Below are 20,190 nucleotides of genomic sequence, written 5' to 3'. Positions count from 1 at the left end.
GCTGAACTATTGTCTCATATGCGGGGTCCACATCTCGAAAGTCTTCAGCTAGCCATGGATGATGATATCGTCAACTGCCGCCGCAATGTAAGTAGTCGGGTCCGCATCTGCGATTCTCGGGATTGTAGCCACCGGGATCCAATGTTACCTTAAGCTAATATTGTTTGCTGGTCAGAGCAACTACGGACAAGATTTTATCACCGATATCGCCGAAAATGTTTCCTTGAGTGTCAGTGTTTTGCAGCAGTTGGCTGGAACACCCCAGCTAAATCACCCCTGGCGCCTAACATCCACGAGACCAACAACAAACATTATGAGATAGCCAGACCACCGTGCCTCGGACGCAGCATGGGATTCTCAATGCCAAGGGGCTAGCAGTCGTCATGAAGCTGGCTACTATATGTAAGGAAATTTTCCACCAGCAAGACCAAGCCCTGCAACAAACCTGTAAACAGATGAGCACAGGTACTGAAGGGAAAATTAGGTTGCCCCGGCCGGAAATGATCATTTGGCCGTTCTACGAGCCCCAGATAAACAGCATATGGGCACAGTTGAGGGATGCCAAAGGAACTCTGCTGCTGACGCTTTAGGTTGCTATTATACGGTCCTGGGCAAGGCTTATGGAGAGGTAAAGTCGTCTGTTCCCTGCCTCATTGTGGAGAGCGATCTTAACCAAGAGTCTTACTCCTCTAATATGGCCGTGCTCCCGATAAAATTGTGGGTTTATACTCGATAGAAGACCTGAACCTGCCGAGAAGATTCATTTCAGCCGCTGGAAGAACGCGCCGCGGTGAAAACAACAGGAGAGATTCATCCAGGAAAGGGCTCTCTTCTGCAGCAGAGGAGGGGCTATTCAAAGGTGATATCGCTGTTCCGACCATGAGCACTGTAGCGGTTAGATCATTTTAAGACGGGCACGTCAAGCTAGGAAATGGAACGAGTAGAGACATTCCTGGGAATGTCTTCTGCTCAATGACTATCGGCGGCCTGAAATTATGAGTGTCCGACTGACTGTGCACACAAGCATTACCTCTTATTGATGAGAGAACTGCCACACCGCTTATTACGTGAGCTGGGTCCAGGACGGAAGAGCCATCACGGTTCGTACAGCCACCAAAGGCGTGGTTGGGGAATACATACCAAGGCTTTGCAGTCAACAATACTGGTTAGAATATGTACGGCTGAACACCATGCCAACCATCGGAAGACAGAAATTACAGCGCATAGGCCCTGGATGCACTCTCCGATCCGGCTTGAAGGGGGTTTGTTATGCTAACATCTCTGGACAATCCTTATCACATACCAGCTCGTCATTCAATCGCCCATTTGTCTTAGCAGAAGATTGACTTGGTGGAACCAATCATATCTATGTTACAACAACAGGTTTGGAAGACAGCCTGGTTGAGTCAGGAGTGGTCCTTGCAAGATCGCCTTCGAACCGATAATACTATGCGCTCATATGCATTGGCTCCGCTTCCCGATGATTTAGCCATCATGGTATGCCGTTCTGTTTAACCAGAACGAAGCAGCGTTCCATGGACGGACTGAGAATGATTTCGAAGTGTGCCACACAGGGAGGAACAAGGTGAATCCTGCCCAAGGCCCGCAATTCACAAGCTTCAGGGACTAGTTGCTCATATTTCACGGTGTACACTCATTATGATTCATTCCGGCTACGCTAATGCGCAGGCTAAGCTAACCCCAAAATAGACCCCGCCCGAAGTTGCCGAGATCTTAAATATCTCAGTGAGAGCGGAGGAGTTTGACAATCTATACTGCATTATCCTGACACCTGCCAATACACCATCAATGGCGACAGAATCTCATGCCATCGTCTTCGGGGCAGCTGGACTGCTCGGATGGGCGACCTTGAACCAGCTGCTCTCCGGCTACCCCTCATCAAGCCCATTCACTCGTGTCACCGCGGTCCTCAATCGACCCGTCGCCGAGTCTGACCTCTGCTTGCCCTCAGGACCGAACAGCCCTTCGTTTGGGCTGGTTTTGGGGATCAATTTGCTACAGACAAACACAGATGATCTTGCAAAGCAACTGAAAGAAAAAGTCCCCGGCGCGGAAGGGATAACCCACGTCTTTTATTTCGGTAGGTATCGGTCGGAAGCCGGGTTACGATGACGAGTTACTAAATAGAAAAGTCTTTGCGCCGTTCAACGATGACCATATCCAAGAGTGTACCCAGAACTGCGGTATGATGCAGCGACTGGCCGGCGCATTGAACATCGTCGCCCCAAGGCTCCGGTCGTTTGTGTATTCCGGCGGATCAAGAGTAAGAATCTGGTCACAGAACAGGAGAGGCGACTGATATCAGCAGGGCTACGGTATTTACAATCCCAGTGGCGTCTTCCAGCCACCACTCGAGGAATCCATGGCCGATGGCTTACCGGAAGACTACGCTAAGACCGTCGCATATCCGTGGTTCCGAAAGATTTTGACTGAAGCCAGCAAGGATCGCAATTGGACCTGGAGCGAGGTCTGTCCGGATGCCGTGGTTGGGTTTTCTCCCAATGGCTCGGCGTACTCCCTTGCTCTTCACTGGGCGCAATACCTTTCTTTATATGCATACAATCACAGAGGCGTCACCGACAAAGAGATCGATGTTCCGTTTCCCGGGAGTGAGGCTGGTTATCGGTCGCTGTACACGCCCGTCTCGAGTGAGATTCTCGGTCGCATTGCAATCCATGCAGCACTACATCCCGATTCATGCGGTAGAAAGATCATAAACATGCTAGACAACGATACCCCCGTCAGCGCTAGCGACCTATGGCCGGGCATCGCGGCCTGGTTCGGGCTAAAAGGGGTGGGACCAGCGAAAGACGACATCCTCAAACCAAGTGAATATGTCGACAAATACCGCCATCTGTTCGCTCAGAATGGGGTTCCTAAGGGACTGACCTGCGGCGTTGGCCAGGGGAAGAAGCAACTGGATTCTGTTGGGTGGTGGCTCACTTTTGACCGACAGTTCAGTTCCAAGAGGTTGAGGTCGATGGGGTTTACTGAGCAGCGAGATCCGGTTGATGGCTGGCTGGAAGCATTCGAGAGATTCAGAGCGGCGGGAATTATCTTTTGAACTGCTGTGTTTGGTGGTAGTGTTATATGTACAGCTGCTCGCTAGCTTTATTTGGGATATTATCCCAAGAATGAATCTATGATCCCTCCTTGCCTTGGTACCAACGAAGTTTGATATCAAGCAACACATTCAAAAATGTGCTAACGACCATAACACCTTGATACTAGCGCCACCTTCCACTATCTCCCAAATTTTGTACGCGATATCAACCCCATTCCCAACGATTCTCCTTGGATTCCGTACGGCATGAGACAATGTTCTCAGGTTTTTGGTCGCCATCCCCTAATGTCATTCCTGGGACATTAATAGCGGTTTATCCTTTCCAAGTGGCTCATGCGGTAGATACGGCTTGAAAACTACATCCTTCATTCCAGCATCCATCATTGAGCCTCTTTCCTCCTGAGCGTTTGCGGTAAAGCCTATTACGGGTAGATGCATTTTGTTAAGCTTTTCAAGCCCACGAACCTTCTCAGTGGCCGAGATCCCGTTTAGAAGGACATCTCTTTATCCATAGGGAAAAAACACAGAGATAGGTCTGGCACTCAACTTTGGGTACATCGAAGCCGCTGCAATTAACGTGTGACTGCGAATTCGGCGGTTGAGAACGTTGTCTTCCACGACGAGAACGTGCTTTCTTGCCTCCGCGTTACCCCCCCGGGTATTTTCTGTTGGAGAGATTTCTTGTTAGGACGTCCAAGAATGGTCCGATAGATTAATTTCAACCTGGGACCGAGGCTCAAGTTCGCGTTTCGAGCTGTTAAGAAGGGACGTTGCATAAGAATGTAAACCCGAAGGAAGAGTAGTTCAAGCCACACGTCGGGAGTATTTGGGTGAGTGGGTCACTGACCACCAGCCAATCCCTTCTATTGTATTTTCTTTCCACCTGTCATAAGTGACTGATTGAGGGAAATAGTTGTACTTGAGATTGCCTGCACTGCGAGACAAGCTGCAGAACAATATTAACTTTAATTTTTCCTTTTTTTATTTTCGTTTTTTGCTGCAGCCAAGGGGAGGGAAAAGGAGCCGGCTGCTGCTTGCATGACAGATCCACATGGCTTCCAAATTTACTTGACCCCATATCGGATCGATCTTCGATCGAATGGGAGTCGACCATCCATCTTCGCCACCCACGGAATGAGGATTCGGGCCGCCTCATGACTCGCTATAGAAACTGCTGATCGTATCTCGGGCTCCACCACGCAGAACTTGGCCCGCCAAGCAAAGGGTTCGAGTTATCTTCCTTGCCCCCCCTGAAGATCTACACTGCAGATCCTGCTTTCTGTCACCCCTGAACGGTCAACATTCGAACTTGGATTTGAATTCGCATCCTGGTGCGGATGGAGGATCACAGACCCGGCTGAGGGCGATGATGGGGCTGACTCGGGAGCAAGCGTAGGTTCAGACGGATGAAGCGATCTTTTCGCAGATATTTTCATCACCAACAGAAGACTCAACAGAGACGCAACAGAGGACGAGGATCGCCATGTCTCCTCAGCCCCACTATCTAAGATGCTAGAACAACCCTGCCAACCCCCTATTGGCCCCTCTCGTATAGAAAAGAGATTACAGTGACGGTGTAATGACGATCGCGATTGATTTTCCGTCCACAATGCTCATTGCATATGCATGGTGCTTCGTGCAGGGAGGAACCCCACATCTAGTGAATTATCTATAGGATGAAGTTATATAGACCTCCGTCCGCATCTTGAGCGGGACCAAGAGGAAAAACAAGAGAGATGTCAGAGTGCATCGATCACAATGATGATGGAAAAGCAGCCTTTGGAAAATACTGTGCCCTGCTCACTACCAGGCTCCGAGCGGTCACTAGAGCACCAGATGGAGCTCTCGCCGTTAGAACTATCGTTCTCGCGACAGCTCGAGGTGTATCTGACGGTTGCGCTGCCGATAAGATTGACGCCGGAGGAATGTCTGGCAGCGACCCGCCAAATGATCATGGAATATCCTATCCTGGGCACGAGATTGAATCTGAAGGCGGGTTTTTCGCAGCCACACGAATGAAGTTGACTTCCGTGGGCAATGCTAACCTCAGACGGTGACACAGCGCTCCAGGTTTGTAAAGGGGAAGCACACACCCAGCAAGCTCGGAACAATCTTTCGAGCCAAGACAGTCAATTTACATCTGGAGGAGTTTGTACCATCGAATACCGCCGAGTTGTGCTCGATCAAAGCTGAGTACGAGCCTATCTTCTACGACCCCCAGGTACTAGGAAAACTGGTTCAGTTCAAGGGAGGGAAGCACGATGGCCAACAGGCACTGTCCATCCGAACAGTCCATTTGCGAGATGCATGTGTCATCCAATTCATCGTTCAACACGCATTATCAGACGCCGGGGGTATGCTACTCTTCCCGGAGCCTCCGCCGCCAGGTGCGTCTTGTTGCTGACGGGTTCTAGGGGTCCACTGGATTGCCAGGACGTACTGCGCTCTACTGTCGGGCACGCATAGTCGAGACACTGCCATTCGACCCGAATTTCACCTCAAACCCGACGTGATAGAGGCCGGGCGAACCGCGGCTGCCGACAACGGCATGCCCAATCACCCAATTGCCGTGCGCTATTCGCAAGGCTTCCAGGTCAGCTGGGCGAGGTTCCTGGCGGCATATCTCCGCCAACGCTTCTGGGCGCTCTGTCCTACATCTGCTCGTCGTGTGCGCCGAATGCTTTTCGTGCCACAGTCGCGGATTGATGACTGGATGGCCCAGGCGCAGAGCAGGGGGGTTCAGGTCACGGAACATGACCTCTTGATGGCTTTCGTATATCAGGTACGGTTCCCTATGGGCCACCCAGACCCCCTCAATCTGACCCCGAGTAGTCAGCCTTTACTCCAGCTGTCAAGGCGAAGGGAGCCCACACCGGCCTCATCTTCACCCTCAACATCCAATCGCATCTCGCCTCGGTCCCAGGCGCTCTGACCAATCCCTGGATCAACGTCCCCGTTGCACCTGTTGCGCCTGGTGCCGCATCGGCATCGGACGATCTCATCGACATCGCCCACCACATCCGCCAGACCATCCAAGACGCCCGTGACCCCGTCTGCGTGGCCCAGATCATCGATCAACATCTGCCAGTGCGTGACACGCCCGCAGTTCCGCGCGGATACGGCTCCCGCACGCCCCGGGTGGCGCTGACCTCATGGTGTCATTTACCTTGGTACGAATTGGATGTCAAGGGCACGACGCCCTCCTTCGTTCTCGGAAATACGCGGCTGAGTCGGCCATTAACGAGAATGGGAGTGCAGATGGACGACGGGTTGACGACGTGTAAGGCGAGGGCGTCTGCGCGAACCGAAAATGCGGACGGCGGGAGAGATGAGGGCAGACAGGCGGGCTATTGGGTGCAGGGACGTGTCAATGAAGGGATCTGGACGAGAATGATGGAGATGATGAAGTGCAGCGGAGGATCCGAGGACGGGTTGCTTTTGGACGAGGTCGTGATGGATACGTGATGGGTCTACTTACTGAACCGAAAAATCCCTTCTCTTCGACTGAAAAGTCGAAGTGGACCGAGGATCTCGAGAACGACCGATTTTGCACAGTTCTGGATGTCTTGAGAAAGATGGCGAATGCGATAGAAAGAGAGAACACACGATAGAAGAAATGTGAGGCTTTGAGACAAGCCGACGGCTTCACAGTGCGTACTGTGCATGTGAGTGGAATGAGGCCCCCATACTCGAATTCGGTAGAATCAGTCAGAGCATTACTCCAAATGTCCAAAGTTGTGGTAATCTCGTTGCTTGAATTATTCACATAATCTATCTATATGGGTTTGCATGTTTGCAACAGTCGGGTGACGCGACAGTGAGGTGTTCCCGAGCCTTGGGGGCAACGGCAGTCCGCCGCATGACATCAACAACACACTATCGTGTGTTATTTATTGCTTCCTTCTCCTCCCAACTATCTCCCTCCCAGCCCACAGACCCCTCGCACTTTCTTCTCTTACATCCTATCTATCCATCAGGCCTGAATCCCTTCCCGCACGAGCATCACCATCCCTCCACTCGCCGCGCGTGATGTCTGCCATCCTTCGAAAGACTTTCCGTACCGTCAGGCACCTGCCACGTCTCTTTTCGCGTGCTTCTGAAAAGGATGACCTGGACTCCCAGCGTGAGCAGGTGCTATCCAACCTCTGGGTCACGTATAAGGTGACAAGGGCGATGGAGCTCGATCAGATCTTGATGGATCCAGAGCAGTTATCGAGGCTTGGCGTCCTAATCTTACCTCTTGGCCTCACCAGTGACCCTGACAACGATCTTGATATCCCTCCAGCTCTGAATCCGGCCAGTTACTTTGTCCCTCTCACGTACGACTACATCCACGAGCACCCCGTGGATCTCTCCGATCCAGAAACCGCTGAAAGGTTCAATAATACCGCAGATGTGCTAAAGCCGGAATTCATGCTATTCAGAAATGAGCCGCTCTCATCTTCCGCTGTTGCTGGTGAGCTTTCCTACTGGCTCAATCTCGAGATGTCAAGCTCCCGGTTGAATTGCGAAGACGAGACACAGAAGCTCACTTGGTTGAACAAGTGGCGAGAAACGTAAGTCTCGAGACCCTAGAGCAGATTCGAGGCCTGGCTTTTGCAAACTAAGCAACGTGCGCCAGGGACCATTCCAACCTGGAACCTGTTTTCGAAAAAGATGGGGTGGTCTTCTCTACCCAAATCTCGTGGGACCTCGAAGGTCTTTATGTCTGCCGGATTCGACCCTTACCACCCCATGTCAAAGCCATCCTCAGCCACGGCGATGTTGACAACTCGGAACACACTCTGCTAAAGGCTGAGCTAAAAGTCATTCTGGCACTTATGTATTCCCGGTGGTCTATGGAAGGCCTGCTCGATATGGTTGTTCCGGTAATCCCAACGTTGCTCTTGTTCCGATTTGGTGAATTGGGGCTGATATTCCTTGCCTATTGTTTGTCGCTAGGTAATGCTTGTCTCCTTCCTTGGACGCAAGGTACGGTGTTTGATTGCCATACACGATGGGCATCAGCTTCGCATCTCGAAAACTCCTCTCTACTTGGCTGAAAACAACGAGATCAGGCGACATGTTGTCAGATATATGGGTGGGGGGATAAACAAGAAGCTCGATACAAAGAGGCTGCCGGTGGTCGATGTGGTAGAAGGCTAGGAGTTGCAGTCTGCGTGGAGTTTTCACGGTCACTTGCGATAAATTCGTACTGTACTTGTCGTTTTTCTTCCTTTTTCCTCGTCTTCTGCTTCCTCACTCTTTCTCTGAAAAGTTCAGAAAATGGGCAATGTGCAGCGGCTCAACAGCTTGATGCTCTATTACTTGTATTTGTCCACTCTGAGTAGCACGTGAGGGTCACGAGGATGTGGCTTAATGCATAGAAGGGTGCAATTTCCTGGGATATCACCATGACTCATGACTTGGGGCCTACTTTTGAATCCTACCTATCTGCTATCCTTCTAGCATAGGAGCTAAACTGGGATGCGGTCTAGAAACAAATTAGAGGGAGGCGAAGGTGAGACTAAGCCGGGAGGCAACACACAAAACAACGCAGCAACGCGTTGGTGGGCCATGGACTGTGTTGTTTTAGCACTGTATCTTCCCCTCACCCTCCCTCCATCCCTCTCCCTCCTTCCCTTTTCATCTCTCTCTCACACACACGTTCTCTCTCTCCGCTTCCCTTACTCTCGATCACACACACTCTCTCTCCCTCCCTCCCTCTCTATCACTCACTCGATCTCTCTAGATCCACATTGCCCCTCTTGAGACAACCATTGCAATCATTCCTTCATCACGATGTCACTCTTCAGAAGGAAGGAGAAGGATAATGACGCAGACTCGTTCCGAGGGAGTTTCTCGCTCCCTGCAAGCAGGTCCGAGTGGGTCCGGCTTGCGACACAGTCTCGTCTTATAGGAAAGTCTCTCCACGATCTTGTGAAGCTTGGTTCTGGTTCCAAAGTCAGGAAGAAGCAATTTGTCTTGTTTCGGGCAGTGTGACCCCGCCCGGAGAAGTTCTCTCACATCCTCAATGACAAGGCCAAGTACCACCTGAATGAAGTTTGGGATGATGCTGAGCAACTTGTGGCGAAGTCGGTCGAGATTCAGAACTATTTCTCATTGGTCGGTAATCCGGATGGACTGGATGCCGTGGCTGAGGGTCAGCCGGGCTGGCCAGGATCATGGGCCTTAGTTTTAAATTGGCAGAAGAGATGTGTGGACATCGCAAGAAAGGCCGACGCCGTTGATCAGTTCTCGCCCTCAGCAAACACGCGCTCCCAGATGAAGAGAAAACGCGATGAACCAGGTAAGCCACTCCCTACGCCTCGGGGTTTTCGTGACTCACGCCTAGTAGTAGAATCGAAGCTCAAGGTCGAACCCGACGATTGGGAGCCTCCGAATGACGAGGCAGTCACAAACGTCGCTCTTATCACGTTTCTTGATGCGGTGTCAACTTTGATTCCACAAGCAAATTTCGAAGTCACCATTGTCCGCGTCGCCTTCGAGGCGACTTTCAAGACGTGTTCATACAAGGCCTTAACCGACGGAGGCATCTGGATCAAGAATGACATCGATGATGTGCGCGCGATCGCAGAGGTCAAGAAGGGGCTGCGGATGGATAATTCAGATAGGATCAGAATGCAAGAGACAGCAGAAATTATCGGCTGGCTCAAGTCTGCCAAGCCGTGGAATGATGTCTTTGGTGGATAGTAAGTGGTCCGATTTACACCTTGACGCAGCCGTTTGCTAACTTTCAAGTAAAATTCTTTTCGCACAGGACGGCCATCAGGCCTGGCTTGTATTTGGCAAGCCGACGACCAGTTACCCGGCATACCTCGCGGAGGGCTCGCATACACACGATACATTCTTGGAGATGACGACCTATGGTCCATTCAATTTGAGTGTGAAAGAACAAATGAAGACTCTGTGTGTTTTGAGCGCTGCAGTAATGTTGCGGATCACAAGAGCTCTGCAGGTGCAATGAATTTCTACTTTGCGGCGTTGGTGATGAATGCCAAGCAGGTCAAGCAGTCTTTGTCCCCTTATAGCTCTTGTTTGTTACAGGTCTCGTTTGGTTAATGCAGTTTTATTCAATGACAGTATGAAAGCTCAAATTCTGTTTGCCGCCCAACTCTCTGGGAGCTTCCAGTAGATATTTGTTATGTACAGAGGAACGCAATTGGGATGGGGCAATGCCAGCTCCACTTATGCATCTCTAAAAGGCATGTCGTCGGATTTTGCCTGTCCGTCTCATAACTATAGAAGATCATTGAGGGGACATGTAAAACCTTGGTGACAGATAAGGCGTACAATCAAGGGGTCTCCAGCTCCGATGGCCTTTTCGACCCATCCAGTTCGGTAGGTGCTGGCCCACCAAAGTGCTGTGAACTGGGTACGAGTAGCTGCTGGGTATATATCTGCGCAGACTGGCTGGTGGGCGCTGATGACAAACCAGCACGCCCTGCGGTTGCCCGCCTTCGTTCGAACAATGCCCATACGATCGACGCCAGCGCAATCACCCCTAACGGTACTCCTACCCCGGCGCCAATGGCGGCGTCGTGGCTAGAGACGCCTTTCGTACACGATGCCGTCGAGTTAGCGAGTGTGGATGTCTCATTCGATGAAGAGCACGTTGACGTTGCCGTGGTAGCATCGAGAGTCGATACGTTGGCCAGCATCGCGTAGCCAACCATTGCGTGTCCGGTCTGCACTTCGAAGGAGCTGGCATTGTCGGGACAGACGACTTCCGACTCGTTGTTGGCGACGGGCGTTCCGCAGCAGTAGGTTGATACCCCATCGTAGTACTTGAGGTTGATGATCGAACAGCCGCCGGTGGGGTTGTTGTCCTCTGAAACACGGTCAGTGTGATGGCCCCAGCACACCTGGAGGGCGGAGAGGCGGAGAGGCGAGAGGAGAGGATTTCCGCCCCTCTCCCGGGTGGACAACGCACGGCAATATTGGGAACATCCGGTGCCCCACTGTGGATCGGTGCAGGCACCTCGACTCAGGACATATGGTTGATGGGTGACACTCAGGCAGAGCCCGTTGGAGAGGCAGAGGTCGGTGCTTCCACAGCATGAAGTGTACTCGTCGGATGAGCAAGGTACGTTGTCATCAGCTATCGCGCCCGAGGGGTAATAGCAGACGCGAGTGTCGTTAGTCATGGTGCCAGGGGTAGTGTCATTCAATGGGCGCACGAGGAAGTTGAATGCAACGTTGCAGCGGGTGGGAAAGGCTGGGTTCTCCTTTTATCATGGTGTGCTAACTCGATCGGCAAGGCTGAGCCGTCTGGCAGGATTTCCACCGGGGGCACACTTGCGACTGGGCCAGGATTTAGCGCAATTAAATCAGAAGCCATGGAAGCGTAGTCGGCGCTCTGACCCAGTTAACGGTTGTATTGTCAATCGTTATTTGTTAAGAGCTTGGACTACATCAAAGCTTTGCCTAGCTTAGGAGTTGCTATAATGGACGGGGACTCTTGAGGGCTAGTCACTATTCAAGTAACCCTCCTAGTTAGAGCTGTGAAGAATTTTAAATCAACAATCGAAGTGATATAGCCTTTGACAGTCGAAACAAGCAACCTCTAGCCTAGTTAGAACTAGCACGACACTAAATTCTAACCTAGCAACCACTAATAAACACTTCACCGCCCTGTCGCACCATTTCCGAGAGACTTGCTTCATGGCGTGGTTGCTTAGCTGCAAGAGCGGCAGAGTGTGGGGATTAACAGTGGGCCAGCTGAACCCGCCTGACGTGTCCACATTCAGCACTATTTTATAGTCTCGCTCGGAAGGGAGCTGCAAAATCTGGCTGAAGATTTTAAAGTAGAATCATGCATGCCCCAGAGCATTATGTCCTGCAGGCTCGGAATGTTTAATGCGGTGAGTAACGGCAAGAATATAAGACTCTTCAGACATATTGCTCTGACTTCCCGCAACACTCGCTATCTTACCGTGACCATGGGGCTTAGAACTGCTTGAGAGGTAGGGATATAAATCATACTTAGTTGAAACGCCTCCTAGACTACATGGTTATTTTCTATTGAGTTGTTTAATATATTCGATAAATATCATCTGTATATTCACAATGGTGATTCTTATTCTACAATCTCCCACTGACTACCACTCTTTCCAGGGCTGTCTGGGTGCCTGGCTAGCGACGACATCTTGGTCGATCCCATTCAATATGAACTTTTTAAGTTCTGCGCCGACTAATCCCGTTTGGGTAATTAACACCGGGCCAGGCGGGAACCACCCAAAAGGAAGTATATCCGATCCAATGCCTAGAAGGATGGACTTTTATACTTTGCTATAGTATAGATAGCTGAGCATCGAGTGAGCATCGATCTATAAACTCTAATTGCTCTCTGCAACATACAATACATCTTATATGTCTATGACCTATCATACATTATCATAATTTGCATGTATTTCAATCTTAAAAGCTCTAGTTATTGGAGGCAAGACTAGAGACCACATAATCTAGCCCTGATCCCAAAAATTGGACTAGGACTTGACTATTCCTCAGCCCATACCCAAGTAGCGAGTTTGTGAAATCGGTAAGCTAACATGATAGTGACTGTGAGCATCTTGAACGTATCCAGTGTCTGCTTCCTTCTGCCTACCTACCGATACCCCAACGCAAACACCACCAACCCCACTCCTCCCTCAAGAAACAATAAAACTAACATCACCCCTCAAATCGCGACTGCTCGCCCCAACATAGAACCGATACTGCCCCCTCGCAACAAGCCACTCCTGGCTCACTACATCCCAATAACTCAGGTCCCTCCTCCGCAGCGAGAACACGACCTGCGCCTCCTCTCCAACACCGAGAAAGACCTTCTTGAACCCCCGCAGCTGCCGCATCGGCTGGGCCGCCTCGTCGGGAAACGAGACATAGAGCTGCGCCACCTCCGCGCCCGCCCTGGCCCCAGTATTCGTGAGCGTAAACCTCACCCGCAGCACCTCATCCCACAGATCCACCTTCCCCCCGGGAGCGAGCACGCCCGTCGCCCCACGCCGCGCCAGCGCCGCCTCATCCGCACCCCCCACGGCCGGCGCGGAGTAGCCGAAGGTGGTGTACGAGAGGCCGAACCCGAACTCATACCGCGGAGTGATGTTGTACCGGTCGAAGTACTTGTAGTCCAGGTGCACGCCGTCGACGAAGTCGCAGTCGGCGGCCATGCAGACGGGAACAGGGTAGTCGGATTCGTGGCGGGCGATGGTGTGCGTCAGTTTTGCGGAGGGATTGACGGCCCCGTAGAGCACGTCGACCAGCGCGTTGCCGGACTGCTCGCCTAGCAGCGAGGAGTAGAGCACGGCGGTGACGTTGGGGTGGGCGATCCAGGCGTCCAGGAGGCGGGCGCCGACCGTGGTGACGGAGACGATGGTGTTATTGCAGTGGTCGGCGACGGTGCGGATCATGGCGTCCTGCGCCGCGTTGCGCAGCTCGCTGCGGTCGTTGCCCTCGCCACTCCAGGCGTTGATGAAGACCAGGCAGGTCTCGACGGCTGAGGCGTAGCCGGCAAATGTGGGCGGCGCTGAGGTGCCTGCTGTGCCGGTCACGGCGACGTATTCGATCTCCGGGAGGGTGTCGTCCAGCGCCCACATCATTTGGGTCCCGTGGGCTTGGGCCTTGTCTAGCAGGGCGTCATAGGGGGTGACCACGTAGGAGGGGCTGCCCATGCCGGAGCCGCCGGAGAAGACGAGGTGGCCGGGCCAGGTGGTGTGGGTATGCACGTCGTCCATGGTGGTCCCGGGCCCGATGAGCGAGGGGCGGGCGTTGGCGCCGAACACCGCGATCGAGCGCGGACGAGCCAGTGGGAGGGCGTCGTTGGTGTTTTTGACCAACGTGATGGCCGCCCCGCCAGCCTCGCGGATCAGGGCGCGGTGGTTGGCGCGCACGTCGATGGGGTCTGTGGCGCTCCGCACAGGCGGCGGGGACTTGGTGTCCAGACCCTGCTGGAAGTAGGGCATGAGGTTGCGGACGGCCATGTCGTCGAGGCGGGCCTGCGAGAGGGTGCCGTTGGCGAGGGCAGGGAGGAGGGTCTGGTTGTTCCAGAAGGAGGCGGCGCCAAAGTCCAAGCCGCCGTTGGCAGAGCCCAGGGCTGTGTGCTGACCTGAGGTGTCCGGGGTCACAAAGCCAGGGAATGCGAGTTCGGTCTTGAGGATCTGGTTGAGGAGGGCTGGGTTCTCGCAGGCATAGCTCCCGTTGACACGATTCATAGCGCACATAATGGCGCCCAGTCCAGCCTTGACCCCGTCGTAGAAGGGCCACAGGTAGGCCTCATGCAAGGTCTTGTCGTCGGCGTTGCTCGAGTAGGCGGTGTTATTGCGGGGGACGGTGACGGCGTTGTCGATCCAGTAGACCTCGGAGCGATTGGTCTCCTGCTCGTTCAGCAGAAAGTGCTTGCCACAGGGGATGACGCCTGCGTCGCGGATGCCCGCCGTGGCGTGGGCAAAGGCGATGCCAGCCAGGTATACGTCCTGCCCGAGAGTCTCCACCAACCGGCCGCTCCAGGGAGTCCGGCCTTGCGGGCCGGTGGTGGGTCCATTGACCATGGTGTAGCCCTTGTCGTAGAACTCCTGGCCGACTGCGTGGAAGCCGGCCCGAATAAGCTCGGGGTCCCAGGTTTGGGCCATGGCCGAGGACTCGGGGAACGAACTGACGTAGAAGAAGCTTTCCAGCCCCTGGGAGCCATCGTTGCTGGTCAGGGGCTCAAACCTGATGGAGGGCACGCTTTGCCCCGAGATCAGCCGGATTTTGTCGGCATCGGATAGAGTTGCTACCGCCGCGACTGATTTGTTGTACGCCACAGTCCAGTCTTGAAGGTCCACTGGAAAGGGGAAGGTCAGCGGTGGTAGAGTGGTGGGTGGCGATGGTGGCATGGCATACCTTGGAAATCAGCCAGCAGACCAGTAGTGCAAAAACTGGGGGAGGCAAGCAGCCAGGCAACACTAAGGCCTTGCCAGCTCAGAAATCGACGCATTTTCGCTAGTGTTCGGTGGCTGCTTGAATGCCAAACCGATTGTCACGGCCAACCTTGAAGCTATTTGAACACCATGCTATCGATGCTCCGCCGGGTTGAGGGCAGCGGAAGCGGGTCTTCCGCTGTGATAATAACGTAACGGATAGCTTATCTGCCCCTACTGCCACTGCATGCCCGTATAAAACTGACAACCTATATTACCGAATATATCCCCAAAGCAGGCAAGACAGGCCTTTTCCTTCCAGGTTGTCTTCATAACCTTCAACATTCAAGGTCTTTCAAAATGCTGCAGCTATTCCAGCGACTCTCGCGACCATCGATCTCCTCCACGGATCCATCAACTTGGAGCCGCCTGCGCAAGGAACTGCTCTTCGCTACCATCATCTTGGGCTCCTGTGCGACCGGTTCCCTGGGCCCCTTGCTCGTTCCCGGCTTTGCTGTTGTCGCCGCCGATCTCCAGGTCGACCTCACTAGCGTGACCCTGCTGAATGGAAGTCTAGTCATGGCCCTCGGAGTCAGCGCCTACGCCTGTTCCTCCTTTGCCAACTATTTCGGCAAGCGGCCGGTCTACCTGTTTACCACCCTTCTGGTGCTCATCTCGTGCTGCTGGGCGGCAGCAGCAAAATCCTACACTTCACTTATCGCGTCCCGTGTGTTCCAAGGACTGGGGATGGGTGGCTTCTTCGCCCTTGCGGGCACTGCCTCCATCAATGATGTCTTCGCCATCACCGAACGTGGCCGCCGCGTCGGCCAGTGGAACTTCGCCGTCATCGTCTCGGTCAACCTCACCCCGGTTATCAGCGGATACGTTATCACGGCGCTCTCTTGGCGCTGGGCCTTCTGGCTCGAAGCCATCCTCTTCGGTGTTCTCCTTGTGGCCATCATCCTATGTTTCCCCGAAACCACATTTCCCCGTGCCATCACCGCCACCACCACCATCACAACGACCATCACTACAATATCCGATCCAGAAAAGACCCCAGACATTAAGTCCGAAACCACGAACCTCGACGCAGAAGAGAGGGCCAGCCCTTCACCAGTCATAACTCCGCTCCCCATCTCAGAGAAACGAGGCAACCTTATCTTCGCGCTTATCGAGCCCCTGGCCCTCCTCCTCGACCCCATTGTCATCTGGGGCTGCATCCTGTGGTCCGTCACCTTCACCTGGACCATCCTCCTCGGCGCGGTGGCCTCGCAGATCTTCACCGCTGCTCCGTGGGCTCTGTCCACCGTCGCGGTGGGAAATCTCACCGGCATCGCCCCGCTCATCGGGTCCGCCCTGGGCACCGTGCTGGGCGGGTGGCTGTGCGACCTGAGCAGCCGCCTGATGGCCACTCGCAGCCAACACGGTGTATACGAGCCCGAGTACCGGCTCCCGGTGCTGCTCCCCGCAACGATCGCCATGGCTGTCGGGGCATTTGGGCTGGGCGCCGCGACGGACCATGGCGACAGTGCCGTCGTGTGCGGGGTGTTCATGGCGATCATCAACTTTGCCGTCGGCATGGGGTGTACGGGAATCGTGGCGTACACGAATGATGTCTTCGCCGAGCGGGCAGGGGATGCGTTTGGACTCGCGATGGTGGCCAAGAGCGCGTTTGCGTTTGGGCTGTCCTTTGTGTTCAATGATTTCGTGGGTGAGAGTGGGACCCTGGTTTTCTTCTCGACGTTTGGGGCTGTGAGCGTGGGGGTTATGCTTACGACGTTGGCGATGTTCTTTTGGGGGAAGAGGATTAGGGAGTGGTCCGAGACGCGTGATTTGCTGAGGAGGAGGAAGTCGAGCCTTACTTGAAGTTACTTGTTATTATAGCATGCAGTGGACCGGACTCTGCTAATTATTTATTTCTCAAAGTTGATCTTTCACATGATTGTCTTCTACTACTAGGCTTTCTGTCTCGGGCCCGGTGGGTATTGATCAATCCTGCACTGCAGGTACGGTCTACCTTACAGATCTATTAATACAATATTTTCAGCAGCAATCATCCTTCCAATATCAATAGGAGAGATAATTATACTTAGCATATTGATTGTTAAAAGTGCCTCATCACCCATACAAAGGCGATTACACAAGACAGAAAATTACCTAAAGGGGGTTCTCAACTAGAAAAGATTTGAGAGGAAAAGTCTTTCCACAATCTTCTCTCACTGCAACTGCCCATGTGGGATAAGTAATGATCAACACTAAAGATGCTGGGTTTGTTCGTGGGTTATCTGGCTAGAATCAATCAGATCTTATCAGCCCCGACGCCCCTCCCAATAAGGTTAGTAGTAACCAAGTTCAGATAGCGGCGGAATTTCAGCTTCCGCCGCGATATCGACCTGGAGTACGGCGATGATAGGCATACTTCGAGTGATCAACAAGACGATTGTGTTCAACTAGGGTAATGAGATGAAAGAGGCCACCCAGAAGACTACCAATCACCTGGCGGAAACCCACCGCCCGCTCTGATAAGTTAATTAGCTGTGCAATTCTTTAGCCAGGCCTATACAGTCAGTGGTCACAGCCGTTACTTATCGGGGATATCGATTTCAACCCTAACCCATCCTATTTACGTATGTCCACCAGTTCAATCGTCCACCATCGCCTGCCGACTTAGACCTTTACTCAGTAACTGAAACACTACCACTACCATGGCAGCTCCACCCTCCACCAAGATCGGCGTCGCCGTCAACCCAAGCTGAACCCGTCTGGCTCGACCTCGACGCAACGGTCGACAAAACATGCGCTCTGATCGCCGAGGCTGCCTCGCAGGGGGCCCAGCTCATCGCCTTCCCCGAGTGGTGATTTCCGGGGTACTCCACCTGGTTCTGATGTATTCTTCCTACTTATCTATGTCCCCGCCTAATGAAAAAAAGAAAGAAAAAGAGAAATGAAACGGGACGGAAAGCAAAAGAAAAAAACCGACCTCATGCTGTCCGAGGGAAACCACCGTATTAAACCAAAACCAAACAACCATCATCTACATCCGCAAATCCCGGCGCACCGACTCCCCCCAAATGAGACGCATCACCACCGCCGCCGCCAAAGACAACAACATCCTCGTCGTGCTCCGAACACCTCCACGGCAGCCTCTGCATCTCGCAGGCCAGCATCTCCCACACGGGCGCGATCCTCACCCTCCGCCGCAAGATCAAGGCGACGCACATGGAGCGCACGGACTTCGTTCGGCGACGCGTCCGCCGAGTGTCTCGACAGCGTCGTGGACACGCCGCTAGGCCGGACGGACGGCTTCTGTCGGAGCTCATTCCTCCCACGGAGGAGGGGATCATCTATGCGGACCTTGATCAAGATGAGATCGACAAGGCCAAGGCGTTTGTGGATGTAGTGGGTCACTATAGCTGGCCGGATTTGCTGTGGTTGGGTGTTGGGGCCAAAGATCGAAGGCATTTGAGGGACGATGAGGGAAAGACGCTCGAAAGTGGAAGTGGAGCGAGTAGATAGATGGATGGATATATACTGCCTCAAGAAGTTATATCATATGGAGCAGAGATTACCAATCCCGCAAATTCCTGGTAACCAAAGTCACCCGACCTCGGGGAGGATGTTCGACATGCGAATCCGGGCTTCGTCGCTGTCGAAGCTGGCCTCGTCTTTACCCGTACAAGCAGTACATGGCCAAGGCGGGCATAGCTCTTGCCATGCCCCTCCAATTTCACACTTCCCCTGCCGTCTCCGCAGGTACAGCAAAAAAGAAGACGGGGTGTGTTGATGGCGATCTTGGGTGAGGGATGGATCTTTTAGTAGAAGGAGTGCAGTTAGTCGCGTGCATCGAGAGGGTACCGGGGTCGGGGGCAGTGCTAAGCTCGAGGATGTTGAAAGAGTAGCTGTACCGTTGGTAAGGGTTGCACCAGAAATGTTCAATTTGAAGGAGAGCCGACCTCTCGGGAATACAACGGGCTTATATTCATGCCAACAGTTATGGTCAAGGGTTGTAAAACCTTACCGGTGGCTTGGAGATTGTGAGGGCCGGAGGTCGGTTTGTTCTGACCCGGTAACATGATCCGCGTCGTATTCAGGTGTAAAGGACCGACAGCAGTGTGACGGACAATCTGAAGATGTTGATGAGAAAAATAAGGCGTCCGCAGACGTCTGTCAAGGAGCGGGTGTGGAACTCGATACGATTCTGGAATCGCTGATGGAACCTGGTGAACTACTGCGAGAGACAAGGTCTGATCCAACTGAATCCGTGGTATCAGGACCACCTGCGGCCTATTTCCCTTCGGCACGCACAGGCATGGGCGCTTCGAGTGCGATCGTCGGTGCCTATATCCTGGCATGGAGATTGGGAGATACTATGGGTCCATTACTGTGCGAGGAGAGGAAGAAACGATTGTGACATACTCTCCTATTTTGGTATTCCAGGCGTATGATAATAGATTCAGGCCATTCAGGGACCAGATACGGGAAGGCATTGGTGATGCAAGTGTCTTCGATGGGATACAGTGGTCTCCTATTACAGTGGGTGTATTGTATCAGGTTATGTGGCTGGCATCCTTCTTGACGATTTATCTGCTACTTCAGGGTCTTGACACATCAACCACCAAACGTTGGGGACTACTAAGGATCTGGAAGAGTCTCGATAAAGTCTGCACAAGTTGCAAATCGGTTCACAGACAAAGTTGGGTGGCCATTAGGGTGAGCTACGGTGTGAGAGCTACTGCATCGTGACGGAAAGTTATATTCAACTGAACAATAATGGCGCAAACGAGTCTGTGTATATAATTCTTAGTCTGAGTAAAGGGCTGTTGGTCGCAGGCAGCGACTTCGAGATGCATAGCCATATAAGATTGTATGCCTCCGAGGGACTGATGGCTTACGCAGACTAGGCCAGCAGCTGCCCGGTACGTTATCTAGATAATATTGTTCTGGTGTGTCTCCCTATTCCAGACAAGAACGTATGAGGTGATCCGTCAAGACCTGTCCAGCACGATAGGTATCATAGAATTATCTAGAATTGATTATGCATGGTGTTCATATGCTCATGGCCTAACGGTTAGGTGTATGAGTAGCACCTGGATGCTAGGCGAATGCTGTTGGCTGGCAGTGGTGCTATTTGCCATTTCTTACCGCCTATAAGGTCAGGGGAAAGCAACTCCACTAGGATAATCTTTTTTAATCATATCCATAATTTGT

The 20,190-nt window shown here is 52.9% G+C and overlaps 8 protein-coding genes across 8 annotated transcripts; 6 read left to right on the top strand and 2 right to left on the bottom strand.

The window, feature by feature from the left end:
* Positions 1 to 54: 54 nt before the first annotated feature.
* On the top strand, positions 55 to 3,085 carry BO82DRAFT_433430 (uncharacterized protein; the record flags this gene model as incomplete). Its single annotated transcript, XM_025640873.1, has 5 exons — positions 55 to 87; positions 176 to 229; positions 1,711 to 2,101; positions 2,154 to 2,284; positions 2,330 to 3,085. 5 exons carry the CDS (start codon positions 55 to 57, stop codon positions 3,083 to 3,085), a joined length of 1,365 nt encoding a protein of 454 aa, XP_025490425.1.
* Positions 3,086 to 4,843: 1,758 nt separating this feature from the next.
* On the top strand, positions 4,844 to 6,550 carry BO82DRAFT_403457 (uncharacterized protein; the record flags this gene model as incomplete). The annotated part of the gene is made up of 5 exons (XM_025639384.1): positions 4,844 to 5,081; positions 5,148 to 5,155; positions 5,211 to 5,439; positions 5,500 to 5,867; positions 5,918 to 6,550. The coding sequence occupies 5 exons, from the start codon at positions 4,844 to 4,846 to the stop codon at positions 6,548 to 6,550; spliced, it is 1,476 nt and encodes a 491-aa protein (XP_025490424.1).
* A 564-nt stretch (positions 6,551 to 7,114) lies between these two features.
* On the top strand, positions 7,115 to 8,468 carry BO82DRAFT_393176 (uncharacterized protein; the record flags this gene model as incomplete). The annotated part of the gene is made up of 3 exons (XM_025638654.1): positions 7,115 to 7,641; positions 7,707 to 7,953; positions 8,027 to 8,468. The coding sequence occupies 3 exons, from the start codon at positions 7,115 to 7,117 to the stop codon at positions 8,228 to 8,230; spliced, it is 978 nt and encodes a 325-aa protein (XP_025490423.1). The 3' UTR covers positions 8,231 to 8,468.
* Positions 8,469 to 8,767: 299 nt separating this feature from the next.
* BO82DRAFT_417832 (uncharacterized protein) lies at positions 8,768 to 9,829 on the top strand (the record flags this gene model as incomplete). The annotated part of the gene is made up of 4 exons (XM_025640041.1): positions 8,768 to 9,028; positions 9,080 to 9,374; positions 9,426 to 9,777; positions 9,808 to 9,829. The coding sequence occupies exons 1-4, from the start codon at positions 8,867 to 8,869 to the stop codon at positions 9,827 to 9,829; spliced, it is 831 nt and encodes a 276-aa protein (XP_025490422.1). The 5' UTR covers positions 8,768 to 8,866.
* A 363-nt stretch (positions 9,830 to 10,192) lies between these two features.
* BO82DRAFT_355615 (uncharacterized protein) lies at positions 10,193 to 11,256 on the bottom strand. The gene is made up of 2 exons (XM_025635496.1): positions 11,019 to 11,256; positions 10,193 to 10,916 (listed from the first exon to the last, which is right to left on the bottom strand). Exons 1-2 carry the CDS (start codon positions 11,230 to 11,232, stop codon positions 10,381 to 10,383), a joined length of 750 nt encoding a protein of 249 aa, XP_025490421.1. The 5' UTR covers positions 11,233 to 11,256; the 3' UTR covers positions 10,193 to 10,380.
* Positions 11,257 to 12,735: 1,479 nt separating this feature from the next.
* On the bottom strand, positions 12,736 to 15,059 carry BO82DRAFT_417818 (beta-d-glucoside glucohydrolase D; the record flags this gene model as incomplete). Its single annotated transcript, XM_025640040.1, has 2 exons — positions 12,736 to 14,906; positions 14,966 to 15,059. The coding sequence occupies 2 exons, from the start codon at positions 15,057 to 15,059 to the stop codon at positions 12,736 to 12,738; spliced, it is 2,265 nt and encodes a 754-aa protein (XP_025490420.1).
* A 283-nt stretch (positions 15,060 to 15,342) lies between these two features.
* Positions 15,343 to 16,891, top strand: BO82DRAFT_375698 (MFS transporter; the record flags this gene model as incomplete). Its single annotated transcript, XM_025637486.1, has 2 exons — positions 15,343 to 16,799; positions 16,867 to 16,891. The coding sequence occupies 2 exons, from the start codon at positions 15,343 to 15,345 to the stop codon at positions 16,889 to 16,891; spliced, it is 1,482 nt and encodes a 493-aa protein (XP_025490419.1).
* Positions 16,892 to 17,243: 352 nt separating this feature from the next.
* Positions 17,244 to 18,498, top strand: BO82DRAFT_366011 (uncharacterized protein; the record flags this gene model as incomplete). Its single annotated transcript, XM_025637025.1, has 5 exons — positions 17,244 to 17,250; positions 17,286 to 17,317; positions 17,534 to 17,609; positions 17,666 to 17,837; positions 18,126 to 18,498. The coding sequence occupies 5 exons, from the start codon at positions 17,244 to 17,246 to the stop codon at positions 18,496 to 18,498; spliced, it is 660 nt and encodes a 219-aa protein (XP_025490418.1).
* Between the last annotated feature and the right edge of the window lie 1,692 nt (positions 18,499 to 20,190).

This window comes from Aspergillus uvarum (assembly GCF_003184745.1).
Source record: "Aspergillus uvarum CBS 121591 unplaced genomic scaffold BO82scaffold_38, whole genome shotgun sequence".
NCBI classification, from domain to species: domain Eukaryota; kingdom Fungi; phylum Ascomycota; class Eurotiomycetes; order Eurotiales; family Aspergillaceae; genus Aspergillus; species Aspergillus uvarum.
Note: the sequence above shows the minus strand (reverse complement) of the source record. Positions and strands in the feature narration are given on the sequence as shown.

Bases quoted from the DNA above. Each gene is read 5' to 3' on its own strand.
- BO82DRAFT_355615 (XM_025635496.1), bottom strand. From the start codon at position 11,232: ATGACTAACGACACTCGCGTCTGCTATTACCCCTCGGGCGCGATAGCT. The intron at 10,917-11,018 runs GTGCGTTGTCCA...ACCGTGTTTCAG, and splicing joins CGGATGTTCCCAATATTGCC to AGGACAACAACCCCACCGGC.